General features: G+C 39.4%; 1 protein-coding gene across 7 annotated transcripts in view; it reads left to right on the plus strand.

Moving 5' to 3' along the window:
- abr (ABR activator of RhoGEF and GTPase) overlaps window positions 1-17,048 on the plus strand; it is a 94,731-nt gene that overhangs the window by 31,295 nt on the left and 46,388 nt on the right. For 4 of the 7 annotated variants that reach the window (XM_077504714.1, XM_077504715.1, XM_077504716.1 and 1 more), the window contains exons 2-7: window positions 5,802-5,980; window positions 10,934-11,032; window positions 11,725-11,910; window positions 13,522-13,629; window positions 14,669-14,729; window positions 16,331-16,383. In XM_077504714.1, the coding sequence (XP_077360840.1) occupies window positions 5,802-5,980; window positions 10,934-11,032; window positions 11,725-11,910; window positions 13,522-13,629; window positions 14,669-14,729; window positions 16,331-16,383 (686 nt within the window). Of the gene's footprint in view, window positions 1-5,801; window positions 5,981-9,645; window positions 9,872-10,933; window positions 11,033-11,724; window positions 11,911-13,521; window positions 13,630-14,668; window positions 14,730-14,866; window positions 14,958-16,330; window positions 16,384-17,048 lie in introns of those variants that run through there. The other 3 variants (XM_077504718.1, XM_077504721.1, XM_077504719.1) reach the window with 3 other exon arrangements.

Here is a 17,048-nt window from a genome sequence, read left to right on the forward strand (position 1 = left end):
ATCCTTTGTTTTGCTTGATGTTAGAGGGTGTGTCATGTGACTCGTGTCTGTGTGTCTTTGCTGTTGTGATCTTTGGGGACCATCACAATGCCCTCAGGGGCCGGGGTTACTGCGTGTGTCTGTCATGTTACTATAGATGGCAGCCATCGTCATCGGTTAACATCGTAACCACCAACCATCTTCTTTTGCCATCCAACAGCCAATGGGCTCGTTAGGAGCGTCGCCCTTCTGACCAATGGTGCAGCCAATGTGTTGACATGCTGCCGGAAGGCAAGCGCCGCGATTAAGCATTCAGGGTAGTCGAGCGGAATGGAGAAGATGAGGGGGGGGGGGGGGGGAAAGGGGGGGTGAAGAGAGAGCAAGAAGCAGCTCAAGAAAGATGAGGCCATTATGAGTTGTGAGGGTTGATGGATGATTTGGGGGAACATCCAGACAGTCTCATGTGACCAAACACATATACAGTAGGTCGTTTATTATCTCAGGTTTTCTGAGAACGAGATGGAAATTCATAACTACTTAGCAAATCACAGAGATAAATCTTGCTCTGTGAATGCTTTGCTCTGTCATTCCAGAATTTTTTTTTTACTCTGGAGGAAGTTAATTCTGAAAACTGTGCGCGCCATTAAAGATTGATGGCCTTCACTTGCCCGTAGGTTGCCTGTCTGCAGGGGTCGCTCATGGTTGCTTACATTCAGACTGGCTGCGCTCACAACAAAAAAATAAAAAAATAAAAAAATCAGGCCATCAACGTTTATTTTCCTTCAAAGCAGTTGGTGATTAACTCATTGACTGCCATTGACGGAAAAAGACGTCAAATAATGCATTTTTGCTGGGCTGGCAGTGAATGTGTTAAACAAAATGTGCCAATATATTTTGTGATTATATTGCAGCATCCTTTTTTCCTTTTTTCTTTTTTAAGGCAAATTTTGCTTAAAAATCCATCAATTTTGGTTACATCTCATCTTAACTCATTGACTGCCATTGACGGAAAAAGACGTCAAATCATGCATTTTTGCTGGGCTGGCAGTGAATGTGTTAATGGATGGTGCCATTAAGACAGTATGCGTTTCCCTGGCATCCTCTAATTCGCTCTTCATTTGTAATTCACCACTTAACCTTAACCTTTGTCGATGGAACACGCTCCAAATCAATGGCGCAATATACACGCAAGGCCTCTCCTGCCCGTGTTTCCAGTATACTAACAAACTCGTACAGAAGACATTTTATCTGTCTGCCTTCAGAAGATAAACTTCTACAGACAGACAAAGATTTTCTTTATTGTTATTGTTGAAGACTCTGTTGGTTGGAGGAAAGGAGTTTTACATCGTATGCAGAATACCAAATTACAGATGTGGGCGTCTGTCGCCAGCGGACCGCCGTTGTGCTAACGAATGATGAGAAACTTAAAAAAATTTTTTTTTTAAAAATGGCGGACTAAAGCAACTTTATTTATATAAACAACACAAAAATGCCAGGGAGGTTACAAAGGACATAGATTGGAAGGTAAACATTGACAAATGAGGCGGAACCAACCACCAAAAGTAAGCCTGAACGAGACTATGTGCTTGCACGTCGTCAGCTTTGGGCCCTACACGCGACAGTTGTTGTAATCGAAGGAGGAAGTGATTTCTATCCGTGAGCTTTGGGGATTAGAGCAGCTAATTACAATGTATAGTGACTGGCCGCCATGGGGTTTGGCGAGCGCAAATCATGCGTGGAATAGGTTGGCTTATCTCGATCTACCTACAGACACATGGCTCATAAAGATATCCAGCTGCTGTGGAAATGTCATTTATTTGGAGAGGTGCAGAAACAAACGTGAATAACCCGTTAATTAGGGAAGTAAACGAGTAGTGTGTGTTCATCATTTTTGTAACACGTTTTATTTTTGATCAGGTTTTCAGTAGGGATGTAACGATAAGGGCGATATTGTGATATTAAAACTGCCACAATATCGTCGTCGTCATGTTCACAATATTTAAAAGGAACACAGCCGTTAAAGTTAGGTTGATTTGTGCAGTTCTAGCACCCTCTAGTGGCTAGTTTATTAGTGCAATTAAATTTTCATTAGGCATGTTTTGCCCTTCTATGTTTAAAATCTATGCTAATAGTCAGATGAATGGGAACCGAATTTGCTTTTGAAGCGATCAATGTGTGCTTGCATTAGCAAAAAAAGTGCCTCAATATTGTTATTAGAGATTGTAGGTAGTTTATATGCATTGCTGTTATGTACAAAGCACAATATTGTGCAATTTTAGTATGAGTTCTTTTTTTTTTTTTTTTTTTTTTACAATATTGTGATCTTTTTTTAAATATCGCCAACCCCCAAATATCGTGATAATTAGCGTATCGTGACCTTCATATCGTGATAATATCGTATCATGATGTTTGTATATCGTTACATCACTAGTTTTCAGCACTCCTGCCTCCTGGCATACTTTAAATTCTGAACTACCCTATTCATTGTTACTCTCATGTCATGTGTTTGTCAATGGAAGTTTTATTCACATGTCAATGTATTGATCGCTCCCCAAGTTGGATTGATCGCTGCTGAGATGTCTCTCGGGGCAAGTGGCTTGCAATGTGTGCTGCCTCGGCTCCGCTAATACGGCTTGCGGCTGTTTGTCTTTTCCTGAATCGACAGATGTTTGCACACCTGGTGATTCACAAGTTTGCTTCAGTGGAAATAAAATGCAGGGGAAGCTGAATAAAGTAGCAAATTAGGTGTAAGAGGTTTTTTATTTTATTTTATTTTTTTTAAGTTTAACTTCCTTCCCGAGAGGCTCATTAGGAGTCGCTGCTACTTTGAACACTTCACTGATTCTCTTTTTCCTCATTCCAATGTTTTTTTTTTAAGGTCTTACAACACGCGTTCATTGCCTCAGAGTCTCTTATCACATTACTGCTGTTGAAATACTGAACAATGATGAGCATTGTAAAAAGGTCCGGGGTGTACGAGATAGAATTTCATAAAGGATTTTAATTTCCCCTGTGTCACCTCATGATTGATGACCATATGACGGTGACGTGTAACAGCCCACACGTTAGCCATCCCCAACTCTCACATAGCCGCATAGCAAAACATCTGTCAGGTCACTCATGTACTTGGTATCACTGTCGACAGGGCTGGGAAGATGCAGGCTCGTTGAGGCACAACCTCTTACGGCTGACCTTCCTTTCTTACAGTGAAGTCGAGTGCGCTTGAAGTCATACAAGCAAACAGTTTTTAACATACGGTGAATTCCTGCTCTTCGTGCGAGGTAGGGAAGAAGCCATGCATGAATTTGGAAAATCGGTGCATAGTCGAGAATCCCAGTTGAGAACCAGTCAAGGATCTATTCTAGACTTTTTCCACTGGTGCACCAAAAACAATAAAGAATAGTGGAATATAGGGGTGTGAATTGCCTAGTACCTGACGATTCGATCCGTGTCAAGATTCGATTTGATACCGATTAATCCCGATATGAATTTACAAGTCGATTGTTGCGATTTTTTTTTTTTTTTTACCATTCAGTAAACTTGTACATGTACACTGTAAGATTTGTATGAGAATTTATTATTTATTGATCCGAAACTGAGCCACTGTATTTAACAAAACAGTTGTAACCTTTTTCATGTTAGAACAGCATTGAAATAAAATATTAAGGCTTCATGTTCCTTTTAATATAACATTCTTCCATGCTTAAGGCGTGAAAATTGTTGAATTTTTTTTCCATCAAAAATGGATGTCAAAAAATCAATTCAGCTACCTATTGAATCGATTCGAGAATTGCGTGCTGTAGTTTCGCGATATATTGTCGAATCGATTTTTTTTTCAAAAATTTTTTAACACCCCCAGTGGAATATCTGGACGACAGCCAATCAGAGGAAGGTCTCGCCCTTCACTATTTCTGATTGGCTAAGACCATGTGTGACTGATGATGAAACAAAGAGTGAGACTTTGAGGCTTTGTAAATTAAGGAGTCCACCCCAGATCTCAGATTTTTCTGATATATTTTACAATTTTTTTTAGTTACACCAAATGCCTGAGCAATAGCACCTAAATTGGGAGCAGTCTTGAGCCCTGTGAATTATTTAGATCAATTTTAATCAATCTAACGTGTATGTTTTTGGAATGTGCGAGGAAACGGGAGTTCCTGGAAAAGCCTACGCAAGAATGGGGAGAACCGCAATTCCCACACATGAAGGCCGGAGCCGAGATATAAACAGTGAGATGAACATGCTAACCACTATTTCAATGCGCTGCAAGTGATGATGACCGTATGTAATATTAATCGTGATGTAGGAAATCGGTACCCGATGAAATAGGCTAATGAGAAGTCTGTTTGACCTTTTTCAGGTTCTACTGCATTTTAGCGTAAGACGGGAATGAGTCCAAATCAGTCCAAATGTTTTCTGTTTATTGAAACCGGCTTATACAATTATCTCCAAGAACAATGATGGAAGTGGTGCTCAGTGGCTCTTTTGTGAGCGTGCGCATTTCGACATGCCTCTTTCACTGAGATTTCCTTTGCTGCTCGCACAGCGTTGGCTGGCTGCAGCCGATGATGTAATCTCCGTCCTCCTTTGAGAAAGTTGCTGAGTAAGGCAGCGCAGCTCACTCGAGTGGAAGCTCACATTGAAAACGTAATTGTAGACATAGGCAAATATTTATTTGAATGTCTGATTTATTTACTTTTATATTAAATGTTTGCTTATTTAGGAAATTATATGTTTCATTCACACCCACAGAAATATCAATATTTAAAATAAAAATATTTAGCAGTAGATGGATAGACAGATTGAGCTGTATTATTGTACATATGTTAGCAGCAAAATTGAAAATGGAAGCACCCCAAAGTAGAAGAGTAGACTGTAAAATACTTATATTGTTAATGTCTAAAAAAGAAAAACAAATCAATTGTAATTTTAGTACTTTTCAGAGTGAAATGCTTATGTAAAAAAATCTAAATGCCGTAAATGTATTATTATTATTATTATTATTATTATTATTATTATTATGTTTGGGCTTTTGACCTGGTATTGAATTGATACAAATTGAAATTTGGATCAGGGAAAAAAAAAAAAAAAATCATGTTCATCAAAACAATAAAAATGGAAGGAAAAGTAATGTCTAAAAATGAAAAACAATTAAATTAATTGTAATTTCTGCACTTTTCAGAGTGAAATGCTTATGTAAAAAATCTAAATGCTGAACATTTATTAATATTATCATCATCAATAATAGCAATAATAATAATAATAATAATAATAATGTTATTATTATTATTATTATTATTATTGTTGTTATTGTTATTATGATGTTTGGGCTTTTGACCTGGTATTGATTTGATACAAATTGAAATTTGGATCAGGGGGAAAAAAAAAAAAAAATCATGTTCATCAAAACTATGAAAATGGAAGGAAAAGTTTTTCTTTTTTCTTTTCCCGATCAGCTTGAAATAGCCCAGCATTTTTCTGTTGCAATTCTCAACAGGAGTGTGCAATGTCACCAAGTTGCTCAGCGTGGGTGTGAGGGGAGCACAGGAGAGATATTTTTGGTGTTATTTGCAATCCTCTGTTCGCTTTCTGATATTTCAGTGCTAAACTACCGCTATTCAGCCAACCCATACGATTATTTTACCGTCACAGCAACACTGAAGGAGCCTTGACAGTTAACTAGAAACTAAACTAGCAGGGGGGGGGGGAAAGTGGTTAAACTAAAACACGCACAAAAACCTACTGTTATTCCTACTTTGCATGCAAAATTTCTCTTTCCTTCATTGTAAGGGGAAATGTCAACTCTGTGTCACTCTCGACAGATTTTAACTACAACACAGATGGCTACGAAGGGGACGGCGTAGATGACGGCAAGTCTCAAGATGGCTCGGAGACGCTGCCCTACATAGATGAGTCCCCCACCATGTCTCCCCAGCTGTGCACGCCCCAAGGACCAGACGGAGTAATGGTCTCCCCCGCGCCCGAGGGTCTTCTTCCCGGGGTAGGAGAGCACACGCGCTTGGCATGTTGTCACACAATCAAATAATCCGTTAGTTGGGTTGGAAACGGTCACGCGTTACATTCTGATGTGCAAACACCACATTACGTTTCTTTGTTATTATCTCATTCATTCACTCGACTGTCTGCCTCTCGTGGGCTGTCAATCGTTTCTTCCTGAAGCAAAGCGCCGGGATCTTGACCTTTTGTAATTGTTAGCGATTAGCCACATTAGCTGGAGCGCCTGTAGCACATTGCAGGTTGCAGGTGGCTCTTTTCAGATCAGCCGGAAATGACCACTTATCCAGATGGGGACTGAAGCCACGAGCGCCAATTTGCCAGTTGGCGTGTAAAGACGTTCAGATTCGGTAGTTAACTTCCAGTTTACTGACCGAGACATTTGGTTGCACTCCCCCACGTACTTTAACATCTTAACAAAAACAACGGAATGCATTTATGTTAGGTTAATTCAGTGCTTCTCAATTATTTTCTGTCATGCCCCCCTCCAGTAAGGAGAAAACATCTCGCACACCTCTGCATAACACTGTATCCATATTAAGAGAATAAAAAAAAAAAGAAAGAAATATGGACCAACTTACAACAAAGAATAGCCTTATTAACTGTAACAAAAGATATTTAAAGTATCTGAAATTCAAAAATAAAATGAAATCCTTAATTAAACTATAAAAAAATTTTTTGACTGATCATGTCAAACCATATGATCCGGAAAAATAAAATGACATAAAATCAATAAATGATAATGCATTCAAACTGATCACCAACATTAACTCAGGAGCACAATATTAAAAAAACAACAACTTTAACCTGCAAAACAAAAATAAAAAATAATTTGTGCTGATTTATTTTTTTTTGCTGTGTGCAAAGCGCGCATGCTCAGTGCAAACAAAACCCCTACACCACCGAGCGAATGCTCCCTGCGCACACTCTGCCAATAATGAGAGCGCCACTGCCCCATATTGTAGCGGAGGTGCGATTGCACTTTATTCTAGGACAGTAAAAAAAAAAAATCTAAATAAAAAAAGCATGTTCCCCGAGGTCAAACGCGCCCCCACTTGATGGAGCCTCGCGCCCCCTGGGGGGGTCCGCCCCACTATTTGAGAAGCGCTGGGTTAATTGGAGATTCTAAATTGGCAGCTGTGAATATGAGTGTGAATGGACGTTAGTATGTGCATATCACTATCACAATTAAAAAAAACATAAAATACTTTTCAAAAGACCACACCTGTATACACCTGTATATTTACATTAAAAAATAATTGATTATTTGTTTTAAAATAATGCTGTATTCTAATTTCTTGAGCGGGTGAATTTTGGGTTATGAGCTGTAATTGTGAAAATTCTAAAACAGTGAATCAATACTTCATTCTATGTGTAGTAAATAATAAATGAGAAAACCTGTCCAATAATTTTTCCCTCATTTTCTTTTTTCATTTGTGAGTAAATTGCGCTAAATAATTATCATCACTACAGTATTCAGTTTTGTTTGGTGGCATGCAGTGATATTTTTCTAATGTGAAATGGATGCCTTGGCTCAAAATATATATATATTTTTTAATATAAAACTGCATTTATCTTTTTAATGAGGATGTTCCCTTAGCATATATGCCTATTGTGCAGCTATAATTAGTTTGCCTTTTGTCAGTAGGTCAACTGTTTGCAGGTCACTCTGTCTGGAAGCTCAGCAGGAGTCATGGTGACCCTGCACTTGACTCAGTTCCTCAAAGCATGATCACTTTTTGTACATGATCATATCGGTAACAAATGTGTCGTCTGCGTAGATGTGTAAGTATGTGAAAAATACATCAACAGCCATTTTCATTTTTCATTAAGTCAGCGAATAGAATTGATTTCTACGGTCTTTTCATTCATCATCATGGTCGTTTACAATCTCCTCCTCTCAAAGCCATCCTATACGCGTAATTCTTTAATCTATGTTCGCTAGTGGTGGGGAAAAAAGGTGCTTGACATTTGCTTCTCACAAGCATTGTGACTAAACAGAGAATGAAAGCAATGAAAAACAAAACAATGTGCCTCCATCTAGTGGCATGATATGGTAAATGCGGGCCAGAAGACACTTCAAGGCTAAATGGCAGAATAGTTTTTTTTAAGTTTCATAATCTATTGCACAAAGGAGGATAACTACATGAAATACAATTTCTTGATGATGTTTATGTCTGCTCTACAGACTGTTTTAACCCTTTTGTTGTTGTTTATTTTACCTTGATCTATCCAACCTTGTAAGGAACATTATTTTACACGAGCTTGGTTGCAGACAACAGAGTAACCAAGCAGTAACTAACCACTCTTTTAGAAGGCTCGAAACAAGTTAAAGTTCTCTCAAGGTAAACAAAAATTCATCTTAAACAGCGCATAAAAAGATGTGGCAGAACTTAAGAACGGCAAGATTACACAAACGGCCTCTAAATGAGGTTTGGGAAACAAATGTCAAATATTATGCACTTGCTTTGGCGTCAACACGTCTTAAGTCTTTAGTTCACTTTTAATGTTGTAAAAATGTATTTTTCACCATGTGGTATTATTACCTGTTGACTTAGTTTAACTCTTTGACCGCCAAAAACGTCTAATAACGATTAGTAAAATCACGATGTATGTCGCCATAAACCTTAAATGACGTCAACTACGTTATTTATTTATTTATTTATTTATTTATTTATTTATTTATTCATTCATTTAATCAATAGCCAGTACAATGTCCAAGTGCAGCGCTGGCCGCCAGATCAATGGGTTGTGGAATCAAAAACAGCCGGTGTATGAAATTAAAATGAAACGTGACAAAATCTGATGAAATCGGCTGAAATCAAACGTTTTCAAAGATGACGTGAATGAACAAAGCCTTTGTCACATAAAAACCTCATTCACAGAGAGTCACAAAACAAAAAAATTATATTAGCGTCAAAGTCACTGTTGTGAAAAAAAAATGTATATTTTTCTTTTCACAAAAAAAAGCTTGTTTTTGTCCTGATCTTTTCAATTTTCGCTCAATGTCACTCAAATTTTCAATCAAACGGTGATTACTAAAGAACGGAATAATGAATTGAAATGGAATGCGATCTTTCATGTGGTGCCCACGTTGTAAATGTAGTAAAAAAATAAATAAATAACAAGTTAAAATGCTCAAAATTGGCTGGCACTGGTGTTTTTTATTTATTTATTTATTTTAGGATTTTTTTTTGATAACGTGTGGCAGTAGTAAATGAATTTTTAATATGTGACATGAATTTGGAATGATCTGCTGTAGTTGCATATTATCTGCTCTGCTCAACATCTGAGCCTTTAAGCAAATCAATAGCAAGACAGCCGAGTGCGAGCGTGTGAGTGGCAAGGAGAGTGAAATATAGTAACACAGGCAAGACTGCAGAGGCGAGTGAAACTGTGGTTGCACGATGAGGAAGTGGCTTTTTGTCCGAACAGAATGGAGAAACGAGACTGAAGCAGTAGTTCAAAGAAAACCACCTCCGCTGCCATCAAGGAAGTGAAGGGATACGTTCTCAAGTGAGGGGAGGGGTGGACACGGCTTTGGGCAGTCCTCATCGACCGTAGTGGAACAGTGGCACCACACACATGCACACCAGGAAAGCCAGCGGAGGAAGGAGGTGGGGTTGAGTAGGCGGGGTCATTCGTCTTTCGCTCTCGCCGTCCAGACGACTTGCTGGGAAGTGAAAACGCCGATGTGCCCGGGCAGGCCCCGTCGAAGGCAAACAGGCAAAAAGAAAAAGAGGAGCAGAAGAGAAGAAACATGGAGGAGGAAGAGGAGGAGGTGCTGTGCTATCTGGACAGGGTGCTGGAGGAGGAGGTGTTTGAATATGGAGATGAGGAGCTGGAGCCCATCACTCCGTTGCACAGGCAGTTCAAGGTGAGACAGCTCGGCTGCAAGGGGGGGAACACGCACGCACGCACGCACGCTTCCCAGCGAGCCGTTTATTTTCCATGGCTGCAACGTGGGCCTCGGAAACAACTGCTCAGCGTGCGTGTGACGTCTCGGCGTTAGCGCATGCCTCCTCGCAGCTGCTTTTCGAAGAGGCGGATGTGAAAAGTGTCAGTGTAAAAGAGGAGCAGGTTGTTGTGGAAATGTGCTCATGTCGATTTTTGCTTTCTAACCACACAGTGGCTCTCTTTGTAAGGCTGAGGGAAAATATTCCCTCTTGTTGGGGTGGGAAGAAAAACAAATACTTCCTGTCTTTTCTCATCCTGTTGCCACATGCTTGTCAGCAAAGGAGTGCATTTTACACGTCACCAAGCATCGAGATTAAACTCGAGATGTCACGTATGGGCTCACTTTTTTCGATTACCGAAACATGTGGCTGATGATTTCAGTTTGAGTCCTACTAGGAAGCCCCGCACGGTCTGAGTACTTTGAAAGATCTGAACTACAGCTGGAAGTTTCATCTGGTTGACCCACTTTCATAGAATTCAAGTTACACTGATATATCATTGTAAGGATTGAACTAACCGTTAATAATTAATCTCACACTCTGCACAATTTGTTGCCCTTTGTCCTCCATTGAGTTCATATATGACGCTTCAGAGTCAAGTTACTTTATTGCGTTCAACTGTTGGACATGGCAAGCAGTGCTCCACCGTCACAACGCGCATCGTGCAAAGCAGGTGTACTGGAGGCAATGACGCCCTCGGTTTGACTGTCAACAAAAAAACATTGCAAATATATTAAAATCTGATACGTACTGTGTTGTGTAATATACAGCAGACTTGATTGTGCACGTGTGGAAAACTACTAAGTGAGAAATATGGATGCTCTCAGATTAGTTTGGCAGTGTTACCTAATGTGATAACAGTGGAAATGAGCCACTTGGGTGGCGGCTAAAATGAGTCCTGAGCGCAAATCCGCTTCAAAAGTCGCATCTGTTTCACAGCATACTAACGTAGTCATGGGAAATGATTTTGTTTTGTCCTACAGGGAGACATTGAGAAAGGACTAGAGATGAAGAAACTGGTGCTTTCTGGTTTCTTGGCCAGTGAGGAGATCTACATTAACCAACTGGAGGCCCTGCTGCTGGTAAAATGCACAAACTCCCTCGTTTATGTTCAAAACATTTCAGTGTCCCGTCAAGTATGTTTTTTCTTAAAGGCACAGTCTGCCGGTTTCACTCAGGAAAGTGCACTTTTTAAATACAGGATTTAAACAAACTACTTCTCAGTTTACAGCTCTGGGCTTCTCTTAATGTCTGGTGGTGATTTTGTCCTAAACCCCCAAGCACGCACGGATTATTATTTTGTTTTCACTCACTCACTCACTCACTCACTCACTCACTCACTCACTCACTCACAGAGGCTTACATGTGTGGATGAGTGAGTGAAAAAAATAATCCGTGTGTGCTTTCAAATTGCCGTGGGAATGACGTCATGCAGCCCAGCCCCGTTTGCGACCCCCCCCCCCCCCCCCCCCACTCTGCGATTGGCTGGAGGGTTGTAAACACTGTCTTTCCACAGAAACGTCCCGCTATTTACAAAACAAACACAAAATGGCAAAATACAGGCTGGTTTAGGAGAAAATCACCACCAGAAATTAAGAAAAGCCCAGATCTGTAAATTGAGAAGTAGTTTGTTTGTTTAAATCCTGTATTTAAAAAGTGCATTTTTCTGAGTGAAACCGGCAGACTGGGCCTTTAACTGCTTCTTAAGCTCGGTTATCTGACACGAGTAATGTCTGACTGGCGTCGACTGCGTCTCTGTGTGGTCCGTGTGCAGCCAATGCGTCCCCTGAAAGCCACCGCCACCACCTCGCAGCCCGTCCTTACCATCCAGCAGGTGGAGACCATCTTCTACAAAATCCAGGACATCTTCGAGATCCACAAGGAATTCTACGATGCGCTCTTGCCCAACATCCGACAGTGGGATGAGAAGGTCACTGTCGGCCATCTGTTCCAGAAACTGGTGAGTGCAATATCGGTTGAACTCGAGGGAGTCGGGTGGTTTTGTGGTCATGTAAATAAGGTGCGAATGATTTGTTGTGAATCAGTCTTGACTGTCACACTTTGATTATGCCTGTCGTGCTTGTGCAGGGACGGGCATCTCGATGCTCTGTGCAGATAATGCATCAGTTGTTTCTCAACATTTTGACATTTATTTTAGATGGCATAGGTTTGAACAAACATTAAAAATGATATGCAACAATTATTATCCCCGAGACCACCGCCCATTTCGCCCGTTTGAGACAGAATCTACAGTGTAGGTCATGTGGCCCAAGTTGTTTCAATTCATAATTAATCAGTAATCAAATCAAATTTGGGGGGGTGATCAACAGTTTTGCCTATTTTCTGATATGGCCTAAACAAGTAACTGAATCGTAAATAATTTATGTTTGTGCATTTTCTGCACTGTCAACTTGCAATGTTGTCCTAATTCTCACTACATTGATGGAAGTTAAAACACATTTTTTGATCTGATTAATCAATAATCGATAGATTAGTTGATTATTAACATGATCATTACTTGCAGCCCTAGTCCAGTGATGCTAATGATTGATAATAATAGTGTTTTTGTCTCATCAGTTATGTGAAGGCCCCTATTGAGTTATTATTTTACTATACTTTTATTTTTACAATAACATTACTGCATATACAGCAAGACTCAATAAACTCCTGGAGTCACACCACCAAGTGACACCCATTAGTGTCGTCTTCACTTCCCATCTGTGCTGTATGCATGAACGTACAGTATCATGTGGCGGCGTGGAGCATTTAGTCACAGTACAGATGGCAAGAGTCATTAATTGGACTATTCCTCACTTTCTGCTTGTCAGTAGCATGCCCTCGGAGCACTAAGGGGCAACATTAGGGGAAAACAGTCTCACTTGTTTTACAAAAAAAAAAAAAAAAAAGAAAAGAAAACAAAGCTTTTGCTCCAACTTCTCTCGCCTTTTTTTCCCCCCACAAGAAATAAGGGATGTCAGCTGCAGCCTCGGATTTAATTGGACCCACCAACTTATGAAATTGTTGGCAGAATAAAAGCAAGAGACGTTCATCAATGATTTAACACTTGCACTTTCAGATACTTACTGCAATCCGTGCAAGAGCTCACTCTTATCTCAATAGCCTCCAATTTTCCATGGTACAATCTTAAAGGGGGAGAGGAAGGAAAGGACATGAAAGTAGGCGAACCATTCACGCTATTCAATTGGATCCAAATTTCCCGACTCAAAAGGGCACATGCAGTCTTTTCCTGCAAGCGCGATGCATATTCAGTCTGAAGCTCGCGTCACAATGCACGTGTCGTGCATCCAAGAGGGACTGCTCGTGAAAAAAGGAAGAGGCAAATGTGAAGGAAAGTGAATCAGCAGAGAGGCATTATGGGAAACGGATTAACTTGTATATGAATATGAATCGGAATGTCGTGTTTGGGACTAGTGGGGGCCCGTGCAACATATCTGACTTGTATTTTGACACCACGAATTGTATTCCAGCGATTCATTGTTTCTGCTTCCATGCACCATAAAACAATAGAAACCAAATGAGTGCCTCAATGTCTTTGTTTGATTTGGCCCAGGCCAGCCAGCTGGGAGTGTACAAAGCCTTTGTGGACAATTACAAGGTGGCACTGGAGACTGCGGAGAAATGCAGCCAGGCCAACAGTCAGTTCCAGAAGATATCTGAGGTATGTTATTACTACGGTCGGTTTCGATTAGCATTAGTTATTTATTTACATTATCATGAACATTTTCATAGTGTGTAGATCACATTTTTCTTTAGTGGACAAAACATCCTCAGTTGAATGAGTGAGAAGCACCCAACAGGAAGTATTGTTTATAGTAGAGCTTTTTTATTTATTTATTTATTTATTTATTGTTTTTTTTTTTATCACATTCATTGCCAGACCAGCAAAAAAAAAAAAAAAAGCATCATTTGACGTCTTTTTCTGTCAATGGCAGTGAATGAGTTAAAAATCATATTAATCACATCTTAGAATTTTGATTAATTAATTAAAATGATTTTTTATATCAACATTTTTTTGCCTGCCAAATTTGAAGAGCACCTGTTATGTGTTAATTCTTTCAGTCTTTAATATTATGAGGTCGTCTTGGACATTGTTTTATCTACTGCACATTCTCATCCTTTTTTTTTTTTTTTTTTTTATAAACTACTTGCATAATTTAAAATGAAAAATAAAAAGACCCCAGTAGTAGGGCTGGGTCTAAAATATCAATATCGAATCGATATTCCTTTTTATAGCCCAATATCGAGTCATAAAACCATGAATCAATACTTTTAATACAGTTCTTTCCCCCAAAAATTTATGTGCCAAGTAGGGCCCCACCGATTAATTGGACGCCGATTATAATGGGCCGGTTATTGGCCTTCAAACATCAGCCAAAACAAACAGCCAATTGAGCTAAATAGCCGATTAACCGATCCGAAAGGATATTTTTTTCACAAGGCCTTTTTATTTATTGAATTTTGACACTTTTGGGCTTCCATACCGCACTGGTATTTTTAACGGATGGATGCAAACCGTGCGATGCAAACGAGAGGCTTTTGTTTACGGTATGTCAACATCACATTAACAGTATTTGTATAACCGGCGTTGACATTTCCAGTGGTGTGCAGTTCCTCTGCATCACGCTGACCGTTGTGCATGTTAATTACCCACATGCGAAAGGTCAAAATCATTCCGACACTCATTTTTTTTCTTTTAGAATCTCAAAGTCAAAGGTCCTAAAGACTCCAAAGATGGTACTTCAACAGTCACAATGGAAGGTAAGTAAGTGTCTGTCTGGGCCGATTTGCCGCTTTAAGACTCGCGTCCTGCCCCTTCCTAATTGTGTATGCAGTGGGGGCTTGGGGAAAGCGCACACACATACACACGCGCATTCACGCTCTTGCCGCCTGTGTCTGGAAAAGTCGGCAGTATGAGGCGGATGTATTGAGGAGAGGAGACGATGGAGGTGCTTCTGGTGCTCAGACTGTGTTGTAACTGCACATACGGTAAAAGGCGGCTTGAATATTTTTTATTTTGCCTGCAATGACGTTTTTGATTGATCGGGTGAGAGCGAGCGCGCAGCTTCAATTTTGGACTGCTATTGACAAACTAACGGATATTGATGACCTCGTCTGTCATGTGATGCAGATTATTTACATGCTGACTTTTGAATGGGGTTGAAAAATAATGTATGCAGCATTTGTCGAGTTCTTTTAATTGCTGTGATGTAAGTTATTTTGTGTGTAAGTAGCATTGATTTGATAGAATACAATAGGAAGTTCATTTTATTATGAAGAGGTCCATAACTCTTTCACTCCCAGCCATTTTCACAGAAGCAATCCCGTTCGCTGTTTTACTGGATTTTGACTGATTGATTTTGACTGAAAAAAGCATGGAACCTATCAAAAGAAAGATTAAAGTCTCTTCTTTCATCAGTAAAAAAAAAAAAAGAGTATGTTTCTATCTGTTCCCGTTTTGCAGCAATTAGCATTAGAAGAGAGCTAAGTTTCATCAGTTTTCACAAATCTATTCAAAATTGTAAGTAATTGAGCTTTTTTTTCTAGATGGCCCTGGTTGATCTCCTTTGCTCTGCTGCCACCTGCTGGCCGTTTGTGTAATAACTACCATTTCTTTGCAGTTGAGAGGCTGCATCAAAGCCTTCTGTATGCTCTAGCATAAAAAAACAAAACAAAAAATGTATAAATACGTCTTTGGGACACTTAAAACATAAAAAAAACGTATTTACACATTATTGGGAGCAAATGAGATAATGGTTTATCAGAGTATATTGTCGCTGTCAGGTAGAAATCTTGTATGTCCAAATATGGTCAATTTCATACTTTCAAATAAAATAAAAAGGATTACATGTTACGTATTAAACTCTTTTACTGCCACACGTTATCAAAGAAAAACTTTGATATGACAGAGGCTTTGATCATTGACGAAAAGAGATACAATGCTTCCATCTGCTGGCCATAGTTTAGAGTGTTTTAGATTCCACAACCCATTGACCAGGCAGCGCTGCAATTAGACGTTGCACTGCTTTTCACTGAGTCGACTGCCATTTTGACTTATGACATCAGGTCGGTGTTGTCAATAGATTGCACAGGCTTCCCTAACTTTGTGGCTTGCGAGTGTGTAAACATCAGTTAGCTAGTTTGTTGCCCACCGTCCCTTTTTGTATTCTTCTGTGGGAGTTTCTCACCTTTCTCTGCCCACTACATATTTCCCCTTTCCTCATCCCATCATCAGATGTGTTGATCTCATCATAAATCTTTTTGATTGCTTTTCTTTCAAAGGTACCGGGGTCAAGTGCATGTTAAAGGACACTTGAGCGTGATAAGTTGAACGTGACCTGCTGCTTCTTCTCCCCATACAGCTCTTCTTTATAAACCCATTGACCGTGTGACAAGGAGCACCCTCGTTCTTCATGTGAGTATACCTTTACACTAGGGGTGTGAATTGCCTAGTACCTGACGATTCGATTCGTATCACGATTCACAGGTCACGATTCGATTCGATACCGATTAATCCCGATACGAATGGTCACGATTCGATACCGATTAATCCCGATACGAATTTATAAGTCGATTGTTGCGATTTTTTTTCATTCATATTTAGAAAATACTAATCAGTAAGCTTGTAGAGTGTAAGATTTATATGAAAATGTATTATTTATTTATCTGAAATTTCAGTCTTATAGAGGTTGTAATCTGTTTCATGTTTGAACAGCATTAAAATAAAAATATTAAGGCTTAATGTGCCGTTCATATAACATTCTTCCATGCTCAAGGTGTGAATCCTAAAAAAAAAAAAAAATCAAAAAAAAAAAAATCGATTCTGCCGATTATTGAATCGATTCGAGAATCGCGCGATGTAGTATCGCGATATATCGCCGAATCGATTTTTTTTTTTAACACCCCTACTTTACACCATTGCTTAGACTGGATTGACATTGAATACATTCATTTTTCCACTTATACTAGCGTTCCAGAATAACAATAGATTTTTTTTTCTTTTTTTTTCTTTTTTTTAACAAAGAACGCCCATAAAACTTTGAGCACATAAAATTGAAATAAAAAAAAAAGCAACAATTT

The sequence above is a fragment of the Festucalex cinctus genome, chromosome 18 (assembly GCF_051991245.1).
Source record: "Festucalex cinctus isolate MCC-2025b chromosome 18, RoL_Fcin_1.0, whole genome shotgun sequence".
Lineage (NCBI taxonomy): Eukaryota > Metazoa > Chordata > Actinopteri > Syngnathiformes > Syngnathidae > Festucalex > Festucalex cinctus.